The 20,029-nt window shown below is 47.1% G+C and overlaps 1 protein-coding gene across 2 annotated transcripts in view; it reads right to left on the bottom strand.

The window, feature by feature from the left end:
- The window catches only part of Marchf2 (membrane associated ring-CH-type finger 2), a 38,530-nt gene extending 19,997 nt beyond the window's left edge, over positions 1-18,533 (bottom strand). For both annotated transcript variants that reach the window (XM_075975651.1, XM_075975650.1), the window contains exons 1-3: positions 18,400-18,533; positions 9,877-10,104; positions 2,451-2,646 (exon numbers count right to left, since the gene is read on the bottom strand). In XM_075975651.1, coding sequence (XP_075831766.1) covers positions 2,451-2,646; positions 9,877-10,052 — 372 coding nt within the window. In that variant the 5' untranslated portion in view covers positions 10,053-10,104; positions 18,400-18,533. The remainder of the gene's footprint in view (positions 1-2,450; positions 2,647-9,876; positions 10,105-18,399) is intronic.
- Positions 18,534-20,029: the final 1,496 nt, after the last annotated feature.

The following is a 20,029-nucleotide window of genomic DNA, read 5'->3' as shown; positions in this document are numbered from 1 at the left end:
TCAGCTTGAGAACTCACCTCCAGCCAAGGCCTCTCCCTCAACCCACAGACCTTTAGTCTTTGTGTGTGTTTGTGTGTATGAGTACAGGAATGCATGTTTGAGATGCGTTCTCCCTGACGTTTTCTTCTTGTGTACACCAGGCTAGCCAGCCATAAGTTCCCGGGGAATTCTGTCTCCACCTCCCAACTTCCCCTAGGAACACTGGGATGACAGAAATGAGCTACTACACCTAGCTTTATGTGGGTTCTGGGGATTTGAACTCAGACCCGCGTGTTTGTATAGCAAGCACTTGCTCACTTCCAGCTCCTACGACAACTCTTGACCCCAAGTGTTGCACTGCACACACACCTCTCCTTCAACACTGCCTTCGGTGGTGTGAAGTGTCAATGCTCAATTTGACAGAATCTGGAGTCCTGGGATGGGAGTCTCAAGGAAGGATTGTCCAGATCAGGGTAGCCTGTGGACCTGCCTGTCAGGGATACTCTTAGCTGTGCTAACTGAGGTGAGAAGACCCACTGTGGTTTCAGGTGGCACATCTCACAGGCTGGCCTGGTAAAAGAAGAGCCATGCACACTGGTGTTGCTATTTTCCACTTCTGGACTGTGATACCATGTCACCAGCTAACGTGTTTGAGATGAACGAGGCTTCACTGCAGTGATGGCATGTGACCTGGAACTGGAAGTCGTAACGTCTTTTCTATTTAAGTTGTTTTTGTCAAGGTATTATACCACAGCAAACAGGACAGGAACTGAGACACTCTATAACTGTTCCTACCAACTGGCCTGTTTGGAGATCAGAAGGACATTATCAACTGTGAGCTGGTGACTGGAACACTGGGCATACCAGAGGTGACAAAGAAATGCTTAGAAATCTGAGCTTGGTGGCAGATGCCTGTAACCCTAGCACCCAAAGGAGGCTTAGCCTTGGGTCAGCTGGGACTATAATAGGTAGGTAGGTAGGTAGGTAGGTAGGTAGGTAGGTAGGTAGGTAGGTAGAGACAGACGATAGAAAGATAAAAGGCTAGTGAGATGGCTCAGCAGGTAGAGGTACTTGCCAAGTCTGTCAAACTGAGTTCTAACCCAGGTTCCACATGGGGAAAAGAGATAACTAACTTGTGCATGTTGTCCTCTGACCCACTGAGCCACACACATGTAATTAAATTTTGTTTGCTTATTTGGTTTTTCGAGACTGGGTTTCTCTGTAGTTTTAGATCTGTCCTGAAACTAGCTCTGTAGACCAGGCTGGCCTTGAACTCACAGAGCTCCACCTGCCTCAGCCTCCCAAGTGCTGGGATTAAAGGCGTGCGCCATCACCGCCCAGCATATAATTAATTTTCAAAGTATTTTTAAGGGGCTGGAGAGATAGTTCAGTGGTTAAAAGCACTGACTCCCCTTCCAGAGGACCTAGGTTTGATTCCCAGCACCCACATGGCAGCTCACAACTTCTGTAACTCCAGTTCCAGAGAACCCAACACCCATGGCAAAACATCAGTGCACAAAAAATATATTAAAAAAATTTTAAGAATAAAGTAAACTGGGAGGTGGTGACGCACACCTTTAATTGCAGCACTTGGGAGGCAGAGGCAGGTGGATCTCTGTGAGGTCGAGGCCAGCCTGGTCTACAAGAGCTAGTTCCAGGACAGGAACCAAAAGCTACGGAGAAACCCTGTCTCGAAAAATCAAAAAAAATAAATAAATAAAGAGCGTAAGGCTAGTCTGTTGTATAGCAAGCTGTAGGCCAGCCTGGGCTACATTAGATAGACTCTCTCAAAAAGATAAAAAGAACTAGCAATGGTTGCCCTAGGGTTCATACCTTGTCATACTGGCAGTCAATAGGCTGAAGCAGAAGGATTGCCTGAGTTCCCGGCCTCCCTGAGCTAAAATGACACTCTAGTTCAAAGAAGCAAAGAACAGCCCTGCATGGTTGTACATGCTTATAATTCCAACACTCAGGAAACAGAGACAGGATAGTAGCAAATTCGAGTTGTATTAAAAGGGGGAGTGGCTCTGACTGGAACTGGGGTGTGGATCAGCTGGAAGAGGGCAAGCCCAGCATACGTGGAGCCCTGGGTTCCACTGCTGACACTGCCTGCCTGTAACTCCAGCACTGGGTCGTAGAGGCTGGATGGCCACAAGTTGGAAAGTCGTCTTCAGCTAAAAGCTACTTTGAGGACAGCCTAGGACACCTGAGATCCTGCTTCAAAAACAAAGCAAAACAATCAGAGAGAGAGAGAGAGAGAGACAGACAGACAGACAGACAGACAGACAGCACAGCAGGTACAGGTTTGCAGACCTGCAACCTCTGGTCATTCAGGTTCCCACACGTCAGCAGATCCCTCCCAGCATTAGCAGGGACATAACAGTTTTCCCAGCTGACCTGAGCAACTGCTAACTCTGTCCCCAAAATGCCCTTCCTCCCTCTGGATGGCCAGCCTCCCCCAAGCAATGTACCTCTGTGAGAGGGCGGGGTCGCTTTTCAACTGCAAACTCCGTGTGGCACAGCTCGCAGTAGCTGGTATTGGAAGAAGACAGCCATTTCTCCAGGCAGCTCTTGTGCACAGCTCCTAGCGTGCCGGTGCAGCCACACGGGGACAGCAAGTTCTCCCCATTCGCTCCCTCGTGGCAGATTCGACAGAAGGGACAGTCACTGGAGGGATACAGAGATAGGACTTGTCAACGATGGGTGATAGGCTTCTTACATAACCGGCATCACTACTTGCTAGGTTACAAGCTTATGTGGCCCACAGGCTGCTGCTTGGCAAACTTCTACTCATCCTTCAGTGCCCCCAGCTCTAGGTGTCCTCTCCTCTTCCATTGGTAGGCGCATGTGTTCCCTCCCCAGAGCTACTGTGGGCCCCTTTTAGCCTACAGTGAGCATCTTGTCCACCTGCTTGCCTAATGCTCTCTTCTTTAGATGAAAAACTATCATGATATTCCTATGTAACTATCACTCTTGGTAGTCCTGATTGTTTATATTGTCAACCTGACATGGTGTAGAACATCATGGAGACATCTCTGGGTGTCTGTGAGAGCTTTTCTAAATTAGGCTAACAGAAGGAGGAAGACCTATCCCAAACAAGGATGATCCCTTCCATGGAAGGACGCAGGGACACAAGACGGCTCAGTGGATAAACGTGCTCGCTGATAAATCTGGTGACCTGAGCTCAGTCCCTGGGACCCACACAGTGGAAGAAGAGAACTGCCTCCTGCAAGTTGTTCCCTGACCTCCACAAATGTCATAGGATGCACAAGGACGGGGATGTGCACACACCCACACATACACACTATTTTTAAAAGAAAAAGCAAATTGAATATAAGCATTCATCTCTTTGATTCCTAAGCTCCTCCCTATGGGTGCAATGTGACCTCAGATGCTTGTGCCTCACCACTGTGATTTCCCAGCCATGATGGACAAACCTTTCCTTCCCTAAGTTGTTCTTGTTGCAACAACAAGACAGATAACTAATACAACCCTTTACAGATCATACATGATCACATACATACACTAATACGCATCACATACATACAATAACACACACCCACACATGATTACACACATCACACACACGCTAACACACACTCACAATTACACACATACAACAATACCATCCATGACACACACATACATTAACACACATCACATGCACACACTAATATACACATGATGACACACATATACACTAGCACATATTATACACATTTGCTAGCACACACAAACACTAACACACATCACACACACAATTGTGCACATATACACTAGCACACATCATACATACATTACACTCACAAACACTAACACACATCACACAAAAATACAATTACACATATACAGCAACACACTTGATGACACATATACACTAACACATCACATACTAGCACACATCACACACATATACACTAACATACATGCACACATGATTACACACACATACTCTAACACATTATCACACACAAATGTACACACAATACACTAATACATATCACACACAAATACAACTACACACATATACTTGATGATACACTAACACACATCACACATACATATACAAATGCACACCACACATATTTTTTTAAGACATTATCAAAGTCTCTTGGCTCTATCTATACCTAAAGGTCACACTGACTGAGAAACCTATGCATATAAGAAATCACTCCTTTGTTTTTCTGTGCATGGCTAAGGTAGACACGGGGTGGAATGGGCGAAGAGGCATAGAAACCATCCATAACAGCCACTAGGGGGAGTCTCTAATCACAGTCCAGTCTCTGGGGAAGTTGAGTTCTTCCTGGGGCAGCTCCGGAAGGCAGGAAGTGGCTTTAGTGGACCCAAGGGCTATCCAATACATGAGTCATTGTTTTCTAAACATTTCTGCCCAGAAAGCATATTGTCGGGAACACACCACACCCAGAGAGAGAGAGAGAGAGAGAGAGAGAGAGAGAGAGAGAGAGAGAGAGAGAGAGAGAGAGAGAGAGAGAGAAAGGGAAAAGGGGAAAAGACCCTTTCCCCCAGCCTTCCCGTTGTTGGTGGAAGGCAGGCTACAGCCGAGGGCTGGACTGTGGCTCAGTTGCAGAGTGCTTGCTTAGTGGTTAGGACGTCCTGGCTCCCATCTCTACCACCAGAAAGGCATAAACCAGGCATGTCTGTAAATCTAGCACTTTGGAGATAGAGACAAGAGGATCAGGAGTTCAAGCCTGGAAATCAGCCTGGGCTACATGAGAAACTGTCTCAAAACAAACAGGAATGCCAAACAGCCCAGATCCCAAGAATCAGGGCTCACATCTTTCCTTTCAGCCTAGTCTCTAACATGCTGTTTTCTTTTGCAAAAGGCCACTGGCGAGACTGAAGAGACGCTCAGTGGGTAAAGAGTTTGCCATGCAAACATGAGAACTGGAATTCACTCAAACACCAGCTGGGTGTGGTGGCCTATATGCAATCCCAGCACCTAGAAGAGGGAAATGGAGTCCCCAGAACATGCTAGGCATCTACTCTAGCAGAATCATCCAGCCCTGGGTTGAAGTCAGAAACTCTGCCTCAATGGCATGTGTGCATGCACTGGGTGCCTGTGTGTTGAAAAGAGATCAAGAGAGACTCCTGATGTTTGCCTCTCACCTCCATAAACACAAAAGTACACATGGACACACAATTGCACGTGTGTACCCACACTCAAGCAAACTCTCTCTTACTCAAACACACACACACACACATTCCCAGCGCCTTTCTAATTACACATTCTGATTCATACACACACGCTCACACAAACTTAAAAGTTCACAGGAAAGAGCTCCCCTTTCTGGAAACCTACTCGGGGAAAGGAAGCAGTAAGACTCTTAAGAGCCACGTCAGCTTAGTTCCTTCTGGGAAGCCCTGGAAACTCTGGAACAGCAATTCTGATAAAGGCAGAGAGGACACACGCTATGGTTTACTGAGCACTCCCCATGTATGAGGCACTTCTTGTTTATCTTATATGAATGTGTATTTATGTATATATATGTGTATATGAATGTGTGTATATGTATATATATGTATGAATGTATGTGTCATGACACCTGGGTAGAGGTCCGAAGACAACCTCCTACCACCTTGAGGCAGAGTCAGTGTTCCTATGTGTCAGGCTTGCTCCGAGCTTCTGGGGCTTCACCTGCCTCCACCCTTACCTCTCTGTAGGAGTCGTCAGAGATGTGCAGGCCTGATATCACACCTGCATCTCTACATGGGCTCTGGGGATTTGAACACAAGTCCTTATGTTTGCATAGCAGGCCTTTACCCATCGAATCATCTTTCCAAGCCTGTTTTTATTCATTGTAAGATATGGTTTCCAGGGCTACACAGAGAAACCCTGTCTTGAAAACCAAAAACCAAAACCAAAACAAACAAACAAAAAGACATATTTAAGTTATGTAGCCCTGACTGCTCTGGAAATCATCATGCAGAGCATAGAGATCTGCCTGCCTCCAACTCTCCAGTGTTGGGATGAAAGACATCCATCACCACACCTGACGTCAGCCTGTCTTTTGTTTGTTCTTAGACAAGGTCTCATGTAGCCCTTGTTGGCCTCTAACTTGCATTTCTGGTCCTCCCCTGTCCACCTCTGCAGTCTTGGTACGCCAGGCCTGTGTCGCCATGCCTAACTTTGTTTTCTTATTTATTTGTTTTTATTTATTTAGAGACAGAGTCTCACTATGGAACCCTGGCTAGCCTGGAACTTCTTCAAGCTAGCCTTGAACTCACAAAAACCTGCCTGTCTCCGCCCCCCCAGTCTGTGTGCCACCATGCTCAGTTGTTCTGCTTTTGAGACAGGGTCTCACTGGCACCCACGCTGACCTGAGGAGCCCACCTCAAACTGCTGCTCCTCTGCCCTCGGCTCCCCTTGGCCCCGGAACCATGGCCGCAGGCTGTACTCTGAGTGCAGCGCTGGGTTTCAGTCATCCCGTTCTCACCGCGAGCCTCAGGACTGCTCACCCTGCTTCCGCTTTACAGATGCTGAAAAGTTCAAGCACACCGCGAATGTGGTGCACATTTGTGGTCCCAATACTAGAGGGCAGAGTTAGGAAGACCAGGAACTCAAGGCCAGCCATACATGACAAGCTTGGGGTCAGAATGGGTTACATGAAACCCTGTCTCAAGGGGGGAAAAAAAGGAAGGAAAGAGGGGAAGGGAAAGAAAAAGGGAAGGGAAGAAAGGGGGAAGAAATGAAGGCCTGGAGGAGCTTTAACCATTTTCTGTGTGTATGTGTGTGTGTGTGTGAGAGAGAGAGAGAGAGAGAGAGAGACAGACAGACAGACAGACAGACAGACAGACACATGTGACTGTGCACACGCATGTGCAGGTCAGAGCACTGTGTCAGGTGTCTTCCTCTGCAGAGTCTCTCCTCTAAACTCGAAGTGTGCATTTTCAGCTAAGCTGGTACGCTAGTCAACAAGATCTCAGTACCTGCCTGTCTCTCCCACCCAACTTGGTGTGACTGGTTCCTTTTTCTACCTTTATATGTGTTCCAGGGGTTGAACTCAGGTAGCCAGGCACACATGGCATCTTCCAGCACAGTATTTTCAGCCTACGATCCTTTCAGTTACACTGGCTCCATAGAACACACCCACATTCTGAGGACCATAACACCATATTCTCAGAATAATCTCACCAGAAGGGTTTGGCTGTTTTAGAGATCTGGTCACGCGGGGAGAGGAAGGTATCAGTGGGAGTTTCAGTCCAGGACTGTTCTCCACACTCCTCGCTCACTGCATGGCTTCTCCAACGCCCAAAGTCACTGGTATTGTAGAGCCCTATACTCTGGGCATGACAACTTTCACCATCTTCACAAGCAGCTGGAACTATTTACAAACAACCTTCAAGACCCAGCCTGTTGACTGTTGGTCTTCCCCCCTATAAGGACGGGGTGGGAGGGTCCCTGGACCCTCCCCTGAAACCCCAGGCACCACCTCCTGCACCTCTCGCAGCTAACTACAGCCCATCAATTTCACAGTTACACATGATCTTGTGGTCTAGGAGGTGTTAGATTATACAGCGCAGAAGAGGTTCATCATCCATGCTGGGCAAGGTTTTCTGTTGAGGTTCATCATCCATGCTGGGCAAGGTTTTCTGTTGATGCAGCTATTGTGGAGTACCCACGCTCCTGCATGTAACCGCCCACTCAGCTCTCTAAGTAACCCCAGTAAACTCACTGGTTCAGACAGCTAGACTTTGGGGGATTGGACTTTTACTTTGACATCGGTGCCCTGTCTCGGGATATCGAGGGAGGAAGCAAGCATTTGTTTAAAAGTTCATGAAACAACTTTCAACATTTGATCTTCAGATTTTCCACAGTCACCTGGAATTTTAGTGCTGAAGAGAGAATCCATGGCTTTGCTCACACTAAGCAAGTACTCGATCACTGAGACATATCCCCAGCCCAAATTTGTTCATTTATTAGTAATTTTGAGAAAAGATACTGCTATGCAGACTATGATGGTCTTGCTTGAACTCTAACCCTCCTACCTCAGCATTCAAGTACTAGAGTTTATAACATGCTTGTGTAAGGTAGCAGACAGTTGCTGGTGAGCATGGATGTGTGTGCACATGCCTGCGGAGTCCTCGGCTGCCACTCTTCAGGGGCCAGCCACCGTGGTTATCAGACAGGGTCTCCCGCTGGCCTGGGGATGGCTACCTTGTTTTTTAAATTGCATTTTATCCATTTATTTTGTGTGTGTGTGGACAGGTAGGGATGTGTGTGCCATGCACACATCTGGAGGTCAAAGGATGACTTTCAGGAGTTGATTTTCTCCTTCCTTCATGGAGATCTAAAGCAGGCTTTTACCCACTGAGCCCTCTCACTGGCTGCCATCTCATTTTGTAAGCCAAGGTCTCTCAGTGGCTGGACTAGCTGGCCAGCAAGTCCCATTGATCCACCTTTCTCTGTGTCTCCAGTTCTGATTATAAATATGTGTCTCCACACTCATGTCTTGGTGAGCATGTGTGTGTCCCTGTTGTGGAATATTTAACTGTGTAAAGATGTGTTTCATTTGTTTATGCTGCGGAATATGGAATATTATTTTAACTGTGTAAAGGCGTGTTACATTTGCTTTGCAGCATTTGTTTATGTAAAGATGTGTTACATTTGTTTCACTTTGCTTGGCTAAGTCACCTGATGGGTCTAATAAAAAGCTGAACGGCCAATAATTAGGCAGGAGATGGATAGGCAGAGCTGCTGCGCAGAGAGAATAAACAGAAGAAATCTAGGCAAAGGAGAAGAAGGGGGAAAAAATGAGGGGAAAAAAGAGGGACACACCTGGGTCCAGAAGCCAGGCAGCTACCAGACAGCCAGACACAGAAGCAGGGAGAGTAAGATATACAGAAGGAAAGAAAGGTAACAAGCCCAATGTAAAACGTAGATGAAGAGAAACAGGTTAAGTCATAAAAGCTAGTAGGATAAGCATAAGATAAGGTTGAGCATTCATAACTAATAAGAAGTTTCCATGTCATGATTGGGAAGCTGGTTGGTGGCCCAAAAGAAAAACCCTGTTCCTGTGTGTGTGCGTGCGTGCGTGTGTGTGTGTGTGTGTGTGTGTGTGTGTGAAGGCCAGACGTTCTTCAGGGGATGACCACCTGTCTTTTAAAGTATCATCTCTAGCTGGCCTAGCACTCACCAATTAAGGTATGCTGGCTGAGAGAGCTCCAGAGATCGGCTTGTCCTGTCTGGGATTACAATACAGGCTACCATGCCCAGCTTTTAACATTCATTCCAGGGATAAACCTCAGGTCTTCAAGCTTGCATAGCAAACATTTTATCAACTGGCCCACCTCCCTTGCCCCATTTATAGACATATTCCACCACACCCAACTATTTGGTCTCTTTTTATAAATACGTATTTCTTTTTATTATTTGTTTGTCTCTGTGGGGAGAGAGTTCCCAAGGAAGCCAGAGGAGGGTATCAGATCACCTGGAGCTGGAGTTACAGATAGCTGTGAACTGTCCACTGTGGGTGCCAGGAACTGAACTCTGGTCCTCTGCAAGAGCAGCAAGTGGGCCGGGCAGTGGTGGCGCAGGCCTTTAATCCCAGCATTTGGGAGGCAGAGGCAGGCGGATCTCTGCGAGTTCGAGAACAGCCTGGTCTACAAGAGCTAGTTCCAGGACAGGCTCCAAAAAACCACAGAGAAACCCTATCTCGAAAAACCAAAAAAAAAAAAAAAAAAAAAAAAAAAAAATAGACCAGCAAGTGGTCTTTAGCCACTGAGCCATCTCTCCATCTCAGTATTTGGCTTTTTTTCTCTGGCATGTTCATGCCTTTGGCTCTCTCAGTGACAGGACCCCTGACCTCAGACTAGGAGAAAATCACTCACCCCAGAGAGAAATGGACAAAAGTCAGGGTGCTAATGATCAGTACTCACCTCGGTGTGTCCAAAGCCCGGATGACAGTTGAAAGCAGCCGGCCATCCCTTGAGGTCACCTGTGCCACATACTGGGGTGGTCCGAGGCCTGTGGCCTCCACAACCTTGGAGAAGGCAGGGCTGCCAGAGCAGTCGCATAGGGAGCCGGGGAGGTGGCAGCAGTCACCTGTCGTCATGGCCACGAGGAGCCTCCTGTCCTCAGGGCCTGAGGCCCATGGTCCCAAGAGCCTGAAAGGAGGCCAGCAGAGAGATAAAAGGCAAAATCAGTGAGTTACATGTCTGCTGGGTTCCCTCTTCTTTTCTGAGGTGTGTATGCGAGTGTGTGTGAGTGCGAGTGAGTGTGCAAAGGGACATGAGTAGAGGTCGGAGGTCTGAGCACACCTGTTTTCTGCTGTACTTACTGTACGAGGGCTGCCATTACATGTAAGGCTTGTGCCTGTCTTTACATGGGTTCTGGGGACGAGCAGCCAGCCTTCACCCACAAAATGATCTCCCTCTATAGTCATGCTAGCCTGGAACGTAAGATCTAAGCCTTCTGAATGCTAGATTTTAGACTGCCTGGCTCAAGTCCCATCTTGTCAAGGATTGTGATGGTTGTTGTCAAACTGACACAATCAAGAATACCTGGAAAGATGCTCTCATGAGGAGTTGTCTAGACCAGGTTGGGATGTGGTAGTGGGAAGGGCTCTCAATGAGGACCTGTCCAGACTAGATTGTTACTATATTTACAATATTGTAATTACAATATTGTAAATACTGTAACTGTAATTCTTGCTTAATACTTGTTTTGTTATATGTAATTTTACTGTGTTAAAGTTAAAACCTTCCTTTCTATTTGAATATAAAAGGGGAAATGGTGTGGGAAGTCCTTCTGTATATGTGTTGCTTTTATTGGCTAATAAAGAAGCCGCTTTCAGCCAATGGCTTAACATAATATAGCCAGGCTAAGAGAAATATATATAGAGAGTAGGTGGAATCAGGAAGAAGCCATGTAGCCACCACAGGAGACAGAGCCTGCTGAAACTTTGCTGGTAGGCCATGACCTCGTGGTGATGCACAGATTAATGGAGATGGGTTAGTTTAGGATATAAGAGCTCTAGCTAGAAATATGCTTAAGTGATCGCCCAAGCAGCGTTTTAATTAAGACAGTTTTGTGTAATTATTTCGGGTCTGAGAAGCCGGGAACAAACAAGCAGCCTCCGCCTACAGACTGGGTTGTGGTTGTGCCCTTGAGGGATTTCTTTTTCTTTTTAAATTATGTTTGTTTTGTGTATGCTTATGTCTGTGGGCATACATGTGCCACAGCATGCGTGTGGAGGTCAGAGGACAGCTCCTGGGAGTTGATCTCAGGTCATCATCTGGAGTCCTCCCTCTTACCTAGGTATTTTCTCTTTTTTTCTCTACTCTCTTTGTAGTAGTAGTAGTAGTAGTAGTAGTAGTAGTAGTAGTAGTAGTATTTATTATTATTTTGAGATGGGGTTTCTCTGTGTAGACCTGGCTGTCCTAGAACTCACACAGATCTGCCTGCCTCTGCCTCCCAAGTGTTGGGATTAAAAGCATGCACCACCACCATCCAGCTTTATTTAGGGTTTTTCTGAGACATGGTTTCACTGTGTAGCCCTGGCTGTCCTAGAACTATGTAGACCAGGCTGGTCTCAAACTCACAGAGCTCCACCTGCCTCTGCCTCCTGAGTGCTGGGATTAAAGGTGTGCACCACCACCACCTAGCCCTAGGTATTTCTTAATTGGTTACTTGAGGTGGGAACCCACCCTGAATATAAGCGGGCTACACACTGGACGTGATGAAAAGGACAGAGTGAGCTGGGTACCAGCCTGCATTCGGTCTCTCTGTTCCTGATTATAAATGTGATAAGACAAATTCCCTCCAGCTCTTGCTGCTGTGACTTCCCTGAAATGATGGCTTGGAACCTGGAACAGTGACCTAGAATAAATCCTTTCTTCCCCCCCTAGATTACTTTTGTCGTGGTATTTTATCAGTGCAACAGAACTGGCACCAGGCCAGGGCTCTAAGACTTGCCTCTCTGAATCTGTTTGCATCTAAATACAGATGTAAGAACTTTATGAGGTGACACATACAATTTAGCCCAGGCTTGGAGGACAGCTAGGGCTTGGTTGGATTTTCTCTCAGTCTGCTAGGAAAGTCACGCATGGCCCCACTTCCAAATCCTGCAAATCAACCTCCATGTCACATAGGAAAAGCAACTGAAAGTAGCTGCACACCTACTGGGTGCTGGGTCAGTGTTTTGCACAGCCAGAATCATGCTGTTCCAGCTAAGAACAAATCCTTGAGACTGGCTAAAGACATATTAAGCTGTCTTCATTGGAAGCAGAATGCATCTAAAGACGCTGAGAGCAGGATTCAGAGCTAGAATACCTGCCTGGAATCCAATGAGGGCCTGGGACGAGAGAGACAGAGAGAGATAGAGAGAGAGAGACAGACAGAGACAGAGAGAGAGAGAGAGAACTAGAAACTTAATGTTTTGCACTGCAGCAGAATGGTGAGTCACACTCGGGCCCCTGGTGACTCATGGCCTCTGTCAGACTGTGCACTCTTAGAGACCTCAATTCATCAAGGAAATGACACACGTTTGTGTCCCAGAAGACTAGTTGCTCTGTCCTCAGTTCCCAGGAAGAGGCTGCAGGAAATACTGGACACCTCAAGCAGCCATTCGGAAGTCTGCTCTACATGGCTTTGGCGGGATTCTGCCCTCTGCCTCGGGTTCCGATCAGCCAAAAGGAACCCTGTGCAGTCCTGTCCTCTTCTCCAGAACAGCAAAAAGAGAATTCCAGCTTTCCAACCTGTGTAAATTTCCTCTAAGAATGTTTTTTCCTTTCTAGTAGCAGGATATGAACTCAGAGACAGCCTTACCAGGCAATCGCCCTGTTCCTAAGCTATACTCCCAGCTCCCCACAAACCCAACACTTTAAAACTTTTCCTTTTTGATTTTCAAATTTTTTGTTAGTTTTATCCTACATTCCTTTATGGAGGAGAGAGGGGATGCTCACCGAGTGCAAGCGTCAGTTCTCGCCTACCAGGTCGGCTCAAACTCAGACCTCTAAGAGGTATCTCGCCACCCTGTAGCAATGGTTTAATTTTAGATAAGTATCACCAGGCTACCCAGGCTGACTTCGCCTGGAGCTTGCTCTGTAGCCCAGGCAAACCTTAAACTTAAGCCTCAGCTCTTCAAGAAGCTGAGGTCATAGAACTGTGGCATCACATCCGACTCTTCTGAGAAATCCCTGAGAGTAACGAAGGCTCCTTAGATATCAATCCAGAGCCAAAGATCACTGGTTTCGATCTGTCCAACACCCAGGACTCCTGTCTCTAAGAGTTAAACCCAGAGACCACAGCAACCCTAATAATATTTGTAAGTTCCAACTGATAGGGCCACCCTGGCCCCAAGTCAGCTCTTACCAGTCCTGCCAGTGAAAACTGGAGACCCAAAGACATGGAACATAATTATTAGCTGAGTGTTTACACCCAGTCAGTCAGCTGACAGATCAACTCTTCCCTGAAGAGCTCAGGTAAAATCTAGCGCGGCCTCCTAGGCCTCCACAGCTGAGCCATCGCAGGTCAGATAAGCAAGTATCAACCAAGTCAGACACAGGCCGGAGGAAGGCTGAGAACCAGAGATAACAGGCACAGGGCATCAGCCAGGCCGGCCTTGCTGTGGACACTCATGTTCCGTCAACCTGAAAGATGGCTGGGGAAGAGCTGGGCCCTCTGTGAACCCGTGCTGAAAAGTCCACCTCGACCTCTGATATTTGTTTTAGACTTTTCTCCCTTTCCTTCCGTTCTTTTTTTTTTTAATCCCTTCTTTTCTTTATTTCTGAGACAGGGTTTCAAGGCAGGCCTAGAATCCACTATCTAACAAAAGAACTATCATTTTTAATGTTTTAAAATTTTATTATTTGTATTTTATGTGTATAGGCATTTTGTCTGCATGTGTATCTTTGTACCACATGTACAGCTTGGTACCTGTGAGGCAAGAAGAGGCATCAGCCCCCCTGGAACTGAAGCTACAGATGGCTGTGAGCTACCATGTGGATGTTGGGAATTAAACCCAGGTCCTCTGGAAAAGCAGCCTGAGCTGCTGAGCCATCTCTGCAGCCCTGACCTTGAACTCTTGACCTTTATTCCTTCACCTTTCAAACACTGCCATTTCAGGAATACCATGTTTGGTACTGTAGTTTTGGGAATGGAACCCAGGGCTTTGTGTATACTAGGCAAACACCCTACCAGCTGCACTACACCCCAGTGCGCTCTCTCTCCTTGGTGACAGAGTCTCACTATACAGCTCAGGCTAGTTCCTGACCCTCTGCCTCTGTCTTCCAAGTGCTAGAAGATGCAGACATTATAGTTTGTTATCCTACCTGCTATTGGGGGAAACCCACCAATACTAGTAAATCTGCTCATACCAGTTCATAAATTGCCAAAACAGTTACAGCAACGCTGGGCAAGGCAGCACATGCCTGTGATTTCAGCACTGTAGACACCAAGGCAGGAGAATCAAGAGTTCACATTTATTTTGGTTATAGAGAGAACTGTAAATCAGGTAGGGCTACAAAAGACCTTGATTCAAAATACCAAAACAAAAATAGCAAGTAGATATCTCAGCAGATAAAGGCACCAATGACCTGGATTCTGTTCCCAGAACCCACATGGTGGAAGAAAACTCATACATACACATGCACACACACACACACACACACACACACACACACACACACACAATGTAATAAATTTTTAAAAGGAACATCAGCAAAAATGTATGAAACACTGGATACTAAGGTGGGTTTGTGATAGTTGGTAGTGTTCTTATGTAGCATGCACAGAGCGCTAGCTTGGCTCCCCATGGCCTTATAAAACTGAGTATGGGCCAGGAGGTAGGGGCGCACACCTTTAATCCCAGAACTTGGGAGGGGAGGCAGGTGGCTCTCTGTGAGTTCAAGGACAGCCTGGTCTATAAGAGCTAGTTCCAGGACAGGCTCCAAAGCTACAGAGAAACCCTGTCTCAAAAAAATAAAAACAAAACAAAAAAGAAATAGAAAAAAACTGAGTATGGAGGTACACACTTGTCACCTAGCACTCAGGGTGTGCAAGCAGAATTAGAAGGTCAAGGTCATTCTCAGCTATATACAGACTGAGTTTGAGGCCGGCATGGGCTACAGGAGACCCCATCTCAAAAATAAACAATACGCACAATATTAGGCTGCCAAGCTATCTGCCCACATTCGAACTTCAAACAAGTGTCTCCCGCAAAGATCACATCCTTGGAGTACCTATCTCAGACCAGTGTGACTAAAGCAACGCCTCCTGGCACGCGGTCCTCCCGCATGTGGTTTTGCTGCACTCACGTCTCACTCCCCACTCTGAAACAGATTGGAAGAATCAGTTGGATGAGCCCCAGAGGCTAGCCTGCCCTCAGAGGGAAACAGTTCTAGGGCCAGTCATCAGGTCTGCACAACAAAACTACAAGCCCAGTAATTAGTTTCACTGATTGAAGAAGAGGCCAAAGTTCAGAAGGTCACACGGCTAGCAAGAGACAGCCAGGATTTGAATTTAAACTGTACAGTGAGTTGTCTGGTCTTCAACAGACACTAGCTCTTTTTTGTTGTGGCTGACTTGTTTAATTTTATTTATTAATTTATTAATTGTTTTATTAATTTTATTTTACATGTATGAGTTTTGGCCTGCATGCACGTAAGTATACTATGTGTGTCCAGTAGGTGCTTGAAGAGGAGAGGGAACTGAATTCCCTAGAACTGGAGCTACAGATTGCTCTTAGCTACCATGAAGGCCCTGGGAACTTATCCCATGTCCTCTGCAAGAGCAGCAAGGGTTCTTTTTTTGTTTTTGTTGTTTGAGGTTTTTGTTGTTGTTGTTTTTGTTTTTTTTTTTTTTTTTTGTTTTTCGAGACAGGGTTTCTCTGTGGCTTTGGAGCCTGTCCTGGAACTTGCTCTGTAGACCAGGCTGGTCTCGAAGTCACAGAGATCTGTCTGCCTCTGCCTCCCGAGTGCTGGGATTAAAGGCGTGCGCCACCATTGCCTGGCTTTGTTTGAGTCTTTTGTTTGTTTTTTGAGACAGGGTTTCTCTCTGTAACAGTTCTGGAACTCCCTCTGTAGACCAGGCTAGCCTCGAACTCACAGAGATCAGCTTGCCTCTGACTCATGAGTGCTAGGATTAAAGGTCTGAATCATATTGTTCAGTTTAGCAAGTTTTTTTTTTTTTTTTGGTTTTTCGAGACAGGGTTTCTCTTGTGGTTTTGGAGCCTGTCCTGGAACTAGCTCTTGTAGACCAGGCTGGTCTCGAACTCACAGAGATCCGCCTGTCTCTGCCTCCCGAGTGCTGGGATTAAAGGCGTGCGCCATCACCGCCCGGCTTTAGCAAGTATTTTTAACCAACTCTCCAAACCCCCAGTTTTTGTTCCTTTGTTTTGCTTTTGAGACAGCGTTTCATTACATAGCACACACTGGCCTTGAATTTCTGGTGATTTTCCTGCCTCAGCCTCCTGTGTGCTGGGATGACAGGCATGCATCGTCACACTCAGATTGTGAGTCAACAGGAGAATGAGTAAAGGTTTACTTCAGGAGTGGGGACCTTACCCGTGGTCACATCTCTGAGTCCCGCACCCATGTGTAATGACAGAGACTGAACCCAGAATATCACATATGTTAAATAAGTCTCTGAGCTACACTGCAGCATCTCTCTCCAGCTAGAGGCTCACAGACTCACTCTCTGGCGCTGTGCCTGGCTGCACTCACTTGCAGCGGCCCTCCTGCTCATTCTCCTGAGTGTCTGCACTGAATGCAGGCACGTGCCACCATGCCCAGCTTCCAGGGTTTTCTTTGAATTTTTTTTTAAATTTTATTTTAAAGACTGGTGAGATGGCTCCTTGGGTAAAGGTGCTTGCCACCACCAAGTCTGATGAGCTGAGTTTAATCCCTGGAACCCACATGGTAGGAAAGGAGAAAAAGTTGACTCTCAAAAGTTGTCTTGTGATCTCTACATGAGCTGTGGCGGATGAGGGCTCGCAAACTCATATATAAACAAAACAGATAAATGAACAAATGTTTTGAAGTATCATGGGACTTGTGAGATGGGTCTGCAGTTGAAAGCACTTACTGCCCTTGCAGAGGACAAGTTTGGTTTTGGTTTCCAGAACCGACATGGTGGCTCACAACTGTAATTCCAGTTCCAGGATCCAATACCCTCTTCTGGCCTCTGAGGGCCCTTACATAATAGACATAAATTCATAAAGGGACATATACATAAATTTAAAAAACGGCTAAGCATTGTGGCACTTACAATTAGTCCCGGCACTTGGGGGGCATAGGCAGTTGGATCTCTGTGAATTCAAAGCTAACCTGGTCTCCATATAGAGTTCCAGGACAAGGCTACATAGTGAGTCCGTGTCTCAAAAATAAGATAAAAATAAAAAATAAGTTTTTCAAAAAAGCACTAAGTAACCCAGTCAGGCCTTGAACTCTTCCTGCCTCAGCCTCCAAAGTACCTGAGAAAACTGACCTGTGCCACCATGGGCCGTGACCTAGGCACTTTATCCTGGCTCTGTCACTGATGTTGCATGTCCTGATTCAAGTTAATTTGTTTTTCTGGCCCCATCTGTCTCTTTTTTTATTTTGGTGTGTGTGTGTGTGTGTCAGTACTGAGGATTGAACCCAGGGCCGAGTACACGTTAGGCAAGTACTGAACTACATCCCCAGTCCAGAAACTAAGTTTAATCCCAGAACCACTGCATCTTGTGGCCTGGGGCCACAGCCCTGACTTCACTGAGCCTCAATTTGCCCATTGGACGAGAGGAATTATTTTTAGTATTTTCACCCAGTATGTTTCCCACTAACCACATAAACTCTGACTACAGAGTTTTTAAAAACTGTTTTCGATTCTACTTATTTTGTGTGTGTTTGTGCACGTGCATGCGGGTGTACTCATGCAAGGATGTGCCTATGGAGTTCAAACAACAACTTTCTGGAATCAGTTTTTTCTTTGACCGTGAGACCTCGAGTCAGAACTCAGGCAAGCACCTTGACCAACTGAGCCATCTTGGCAGTCCCTGACTAGCGTTTGAAAAACAACATTTTCAGTACAGCGCACTCTGAGTAGCTTTTTGTGAAGCGCCCAACTCTTTATCACGTTAATTATTACCCAGACAGAATCCTTAGTGACATTAGCCACTTATTGACCACCTACTGTATGCCAGGCGCTTCCCTCATCAGCCATCTCTTAAATCAGATTGGTTCTGAGATGACCCACTTTTCACAGATGGGGAAACCGAGGCTCACGGAGGTTCTTACTGCGTGCCGAGACACCGAGATCTCTCACCAACCTCGTAATGAAAACTGAGGTGCCTGCGTCCTGAGCAGGACTGAGGCCAAGAGCACAGACCTAGCTGTCCCACCCGAGTACTGAGCCGGGGCCTCGAACCCGGGATCAGCGGACCCGCCTGCATACTCGGGCCTGACCCGCTGTTCCGTGCCTACCTGATTCGCGGCCGGGCCGGGCGACCGCGCAGGCCCCTCGGTTCTCCCTGGCCCGGGTCCCGGCCCGGCCCGGCCAGTCAGCAGCTGCTTGCTCCGCTCCGGCCGGCACCTGCGTCCGGGCACCGCCCGCCGAGCGGACAGCACGGCGAACCAATAGATACCGCCTCTCAGCCACATCTGCCTATCAGAGCTCACGTCCCGCCCAGGAGGTGGGGCCTGTAGCTACGGGGACGTCCTGGGCGCTCCAGGCCCAGCGGCGCCGCAGCTTCTGGCTCCGCCCCTGTCGCGTCCTGGCTCCGCCCCCAGAATGGGTCCCGCCTCATCCCGACTCCTCCCCATCACAAGCTAGGGCTGTAGATTTGCTGCCTGCGCCTGCTGCAGAACAAAGGCGCGCTTAAGTAAACAACGCCGGGGCAGACCTGAACTTGACTGTTGCCAAGTGACTGCTTTACGCTTTTTTTTCCGTCTTTTTTGAAGACTTGTATGAACCAGGCTAGTCTCGAAAGCATTTTGTAGCGGAGGATGACCTTGAACCTCTCTGATCTTCTGTCCTCCACCTCTCCAGAGCTATGGGAGCGCTAGAATTGAATCAAGGGTTTCATGTTTACTGGACATTCATCCTTATCACACCCAATCCTAGGGTAAGGGGAGACGATATGGTCACAGAACCAGCCCAGAAGGATTAGGTGTTGTGGAGGAGACTAAAACCCACATCTTTAGTCCCTAATTCATGCAAGAGATACATAAAAAAAAAAAAAATGGAGCAAGAAGCCAGGCAGCCTTGGCACACGCCTTTAAATCCCAGCACTCTCAGGAGGCAAAGATGTGAGTTCAAGGCCAGCCTGGTCATCAAAGGGAGTCCCAGGACAGCCAAGATGCTCACAAAGAGAAGATGCCTTATCTCAAAAAACAAAAACAAAAAAAAAAAGGAAGAAAGAAAGAGAAAAAATGAAACAAGAGATGGTAGAAATAGCTGTGGAGATGGCTCGATGTGCAAGAGCTCTTGCCTAGCAAACATGAGGATCTGTTAGTTGAGTTCAAGTTCCCAGTATCCACATAAAAAAGTTGAATGAGCAGTGGTGGCTCACACCTTTAATCCCAATTTGCGGGAGGCAGAGGCAGCAGATCTCTGTAAATTCAAGGCCAGTCTAGTCTAAGAGAGCTAGTTCCATTCTAGGACAGGCACCAAAGCCACACAGGGAAACCACTCAACAAAAAAAACCAAAACAAACAGGAAGGGAGGAAGGAGGGAGGGAGGAAGGAGGGAGGGAGGGAGGAAGGGAGGGAGGGGGGAGGGAGGGTGGAAGGAAGGAAGGAAGGAAGGAAGGAAGGAAGGAAGGAAGGAAGGAAGGAAGGCAGGCAGGCAGGCAGGCTGAACAAGGCCTAGAACTCCTGTAACCCCGGTGATGTGAATGGTGTAGATATGAGAGTGACTGTCATTTTAGTATCAGTTCTACCAAGAGACCCTGCCTTAAGAGAATAAGGTGAAAAGAGATACCCATGCATACAAACTTTTTGTTGTTGCTGTTTTTTCGAGACAGGGTTTCTCTGTAGCTTTGGAGCCTGTCCTGGAACTAGCTCTTGTAGACCAGGCTGACCTCCAACTCACAGAGACCTGCCAGTGCTGGGA

The sequence above is a fragment of the Microtus pennsylvanicus genome, chromosome 6 (assembly GCF_037038515.1).
Source record: "Microtus pennsylvanicus isolate mMicPen1 chromosome 6, mMicPen1.hap1, whole genome shotgun sequence".
NCBI lineage: Eukaryota > Metazoa > Chordata > Mammalia > Rodentia > Cricetidae > Microtus > Microtus pennsylvanicus.
The sequence above is the reverse complement of the archived record's forward strand: the minus strand, read 5'-3'. Positions and strand labels throughout refer to the sequence as shown.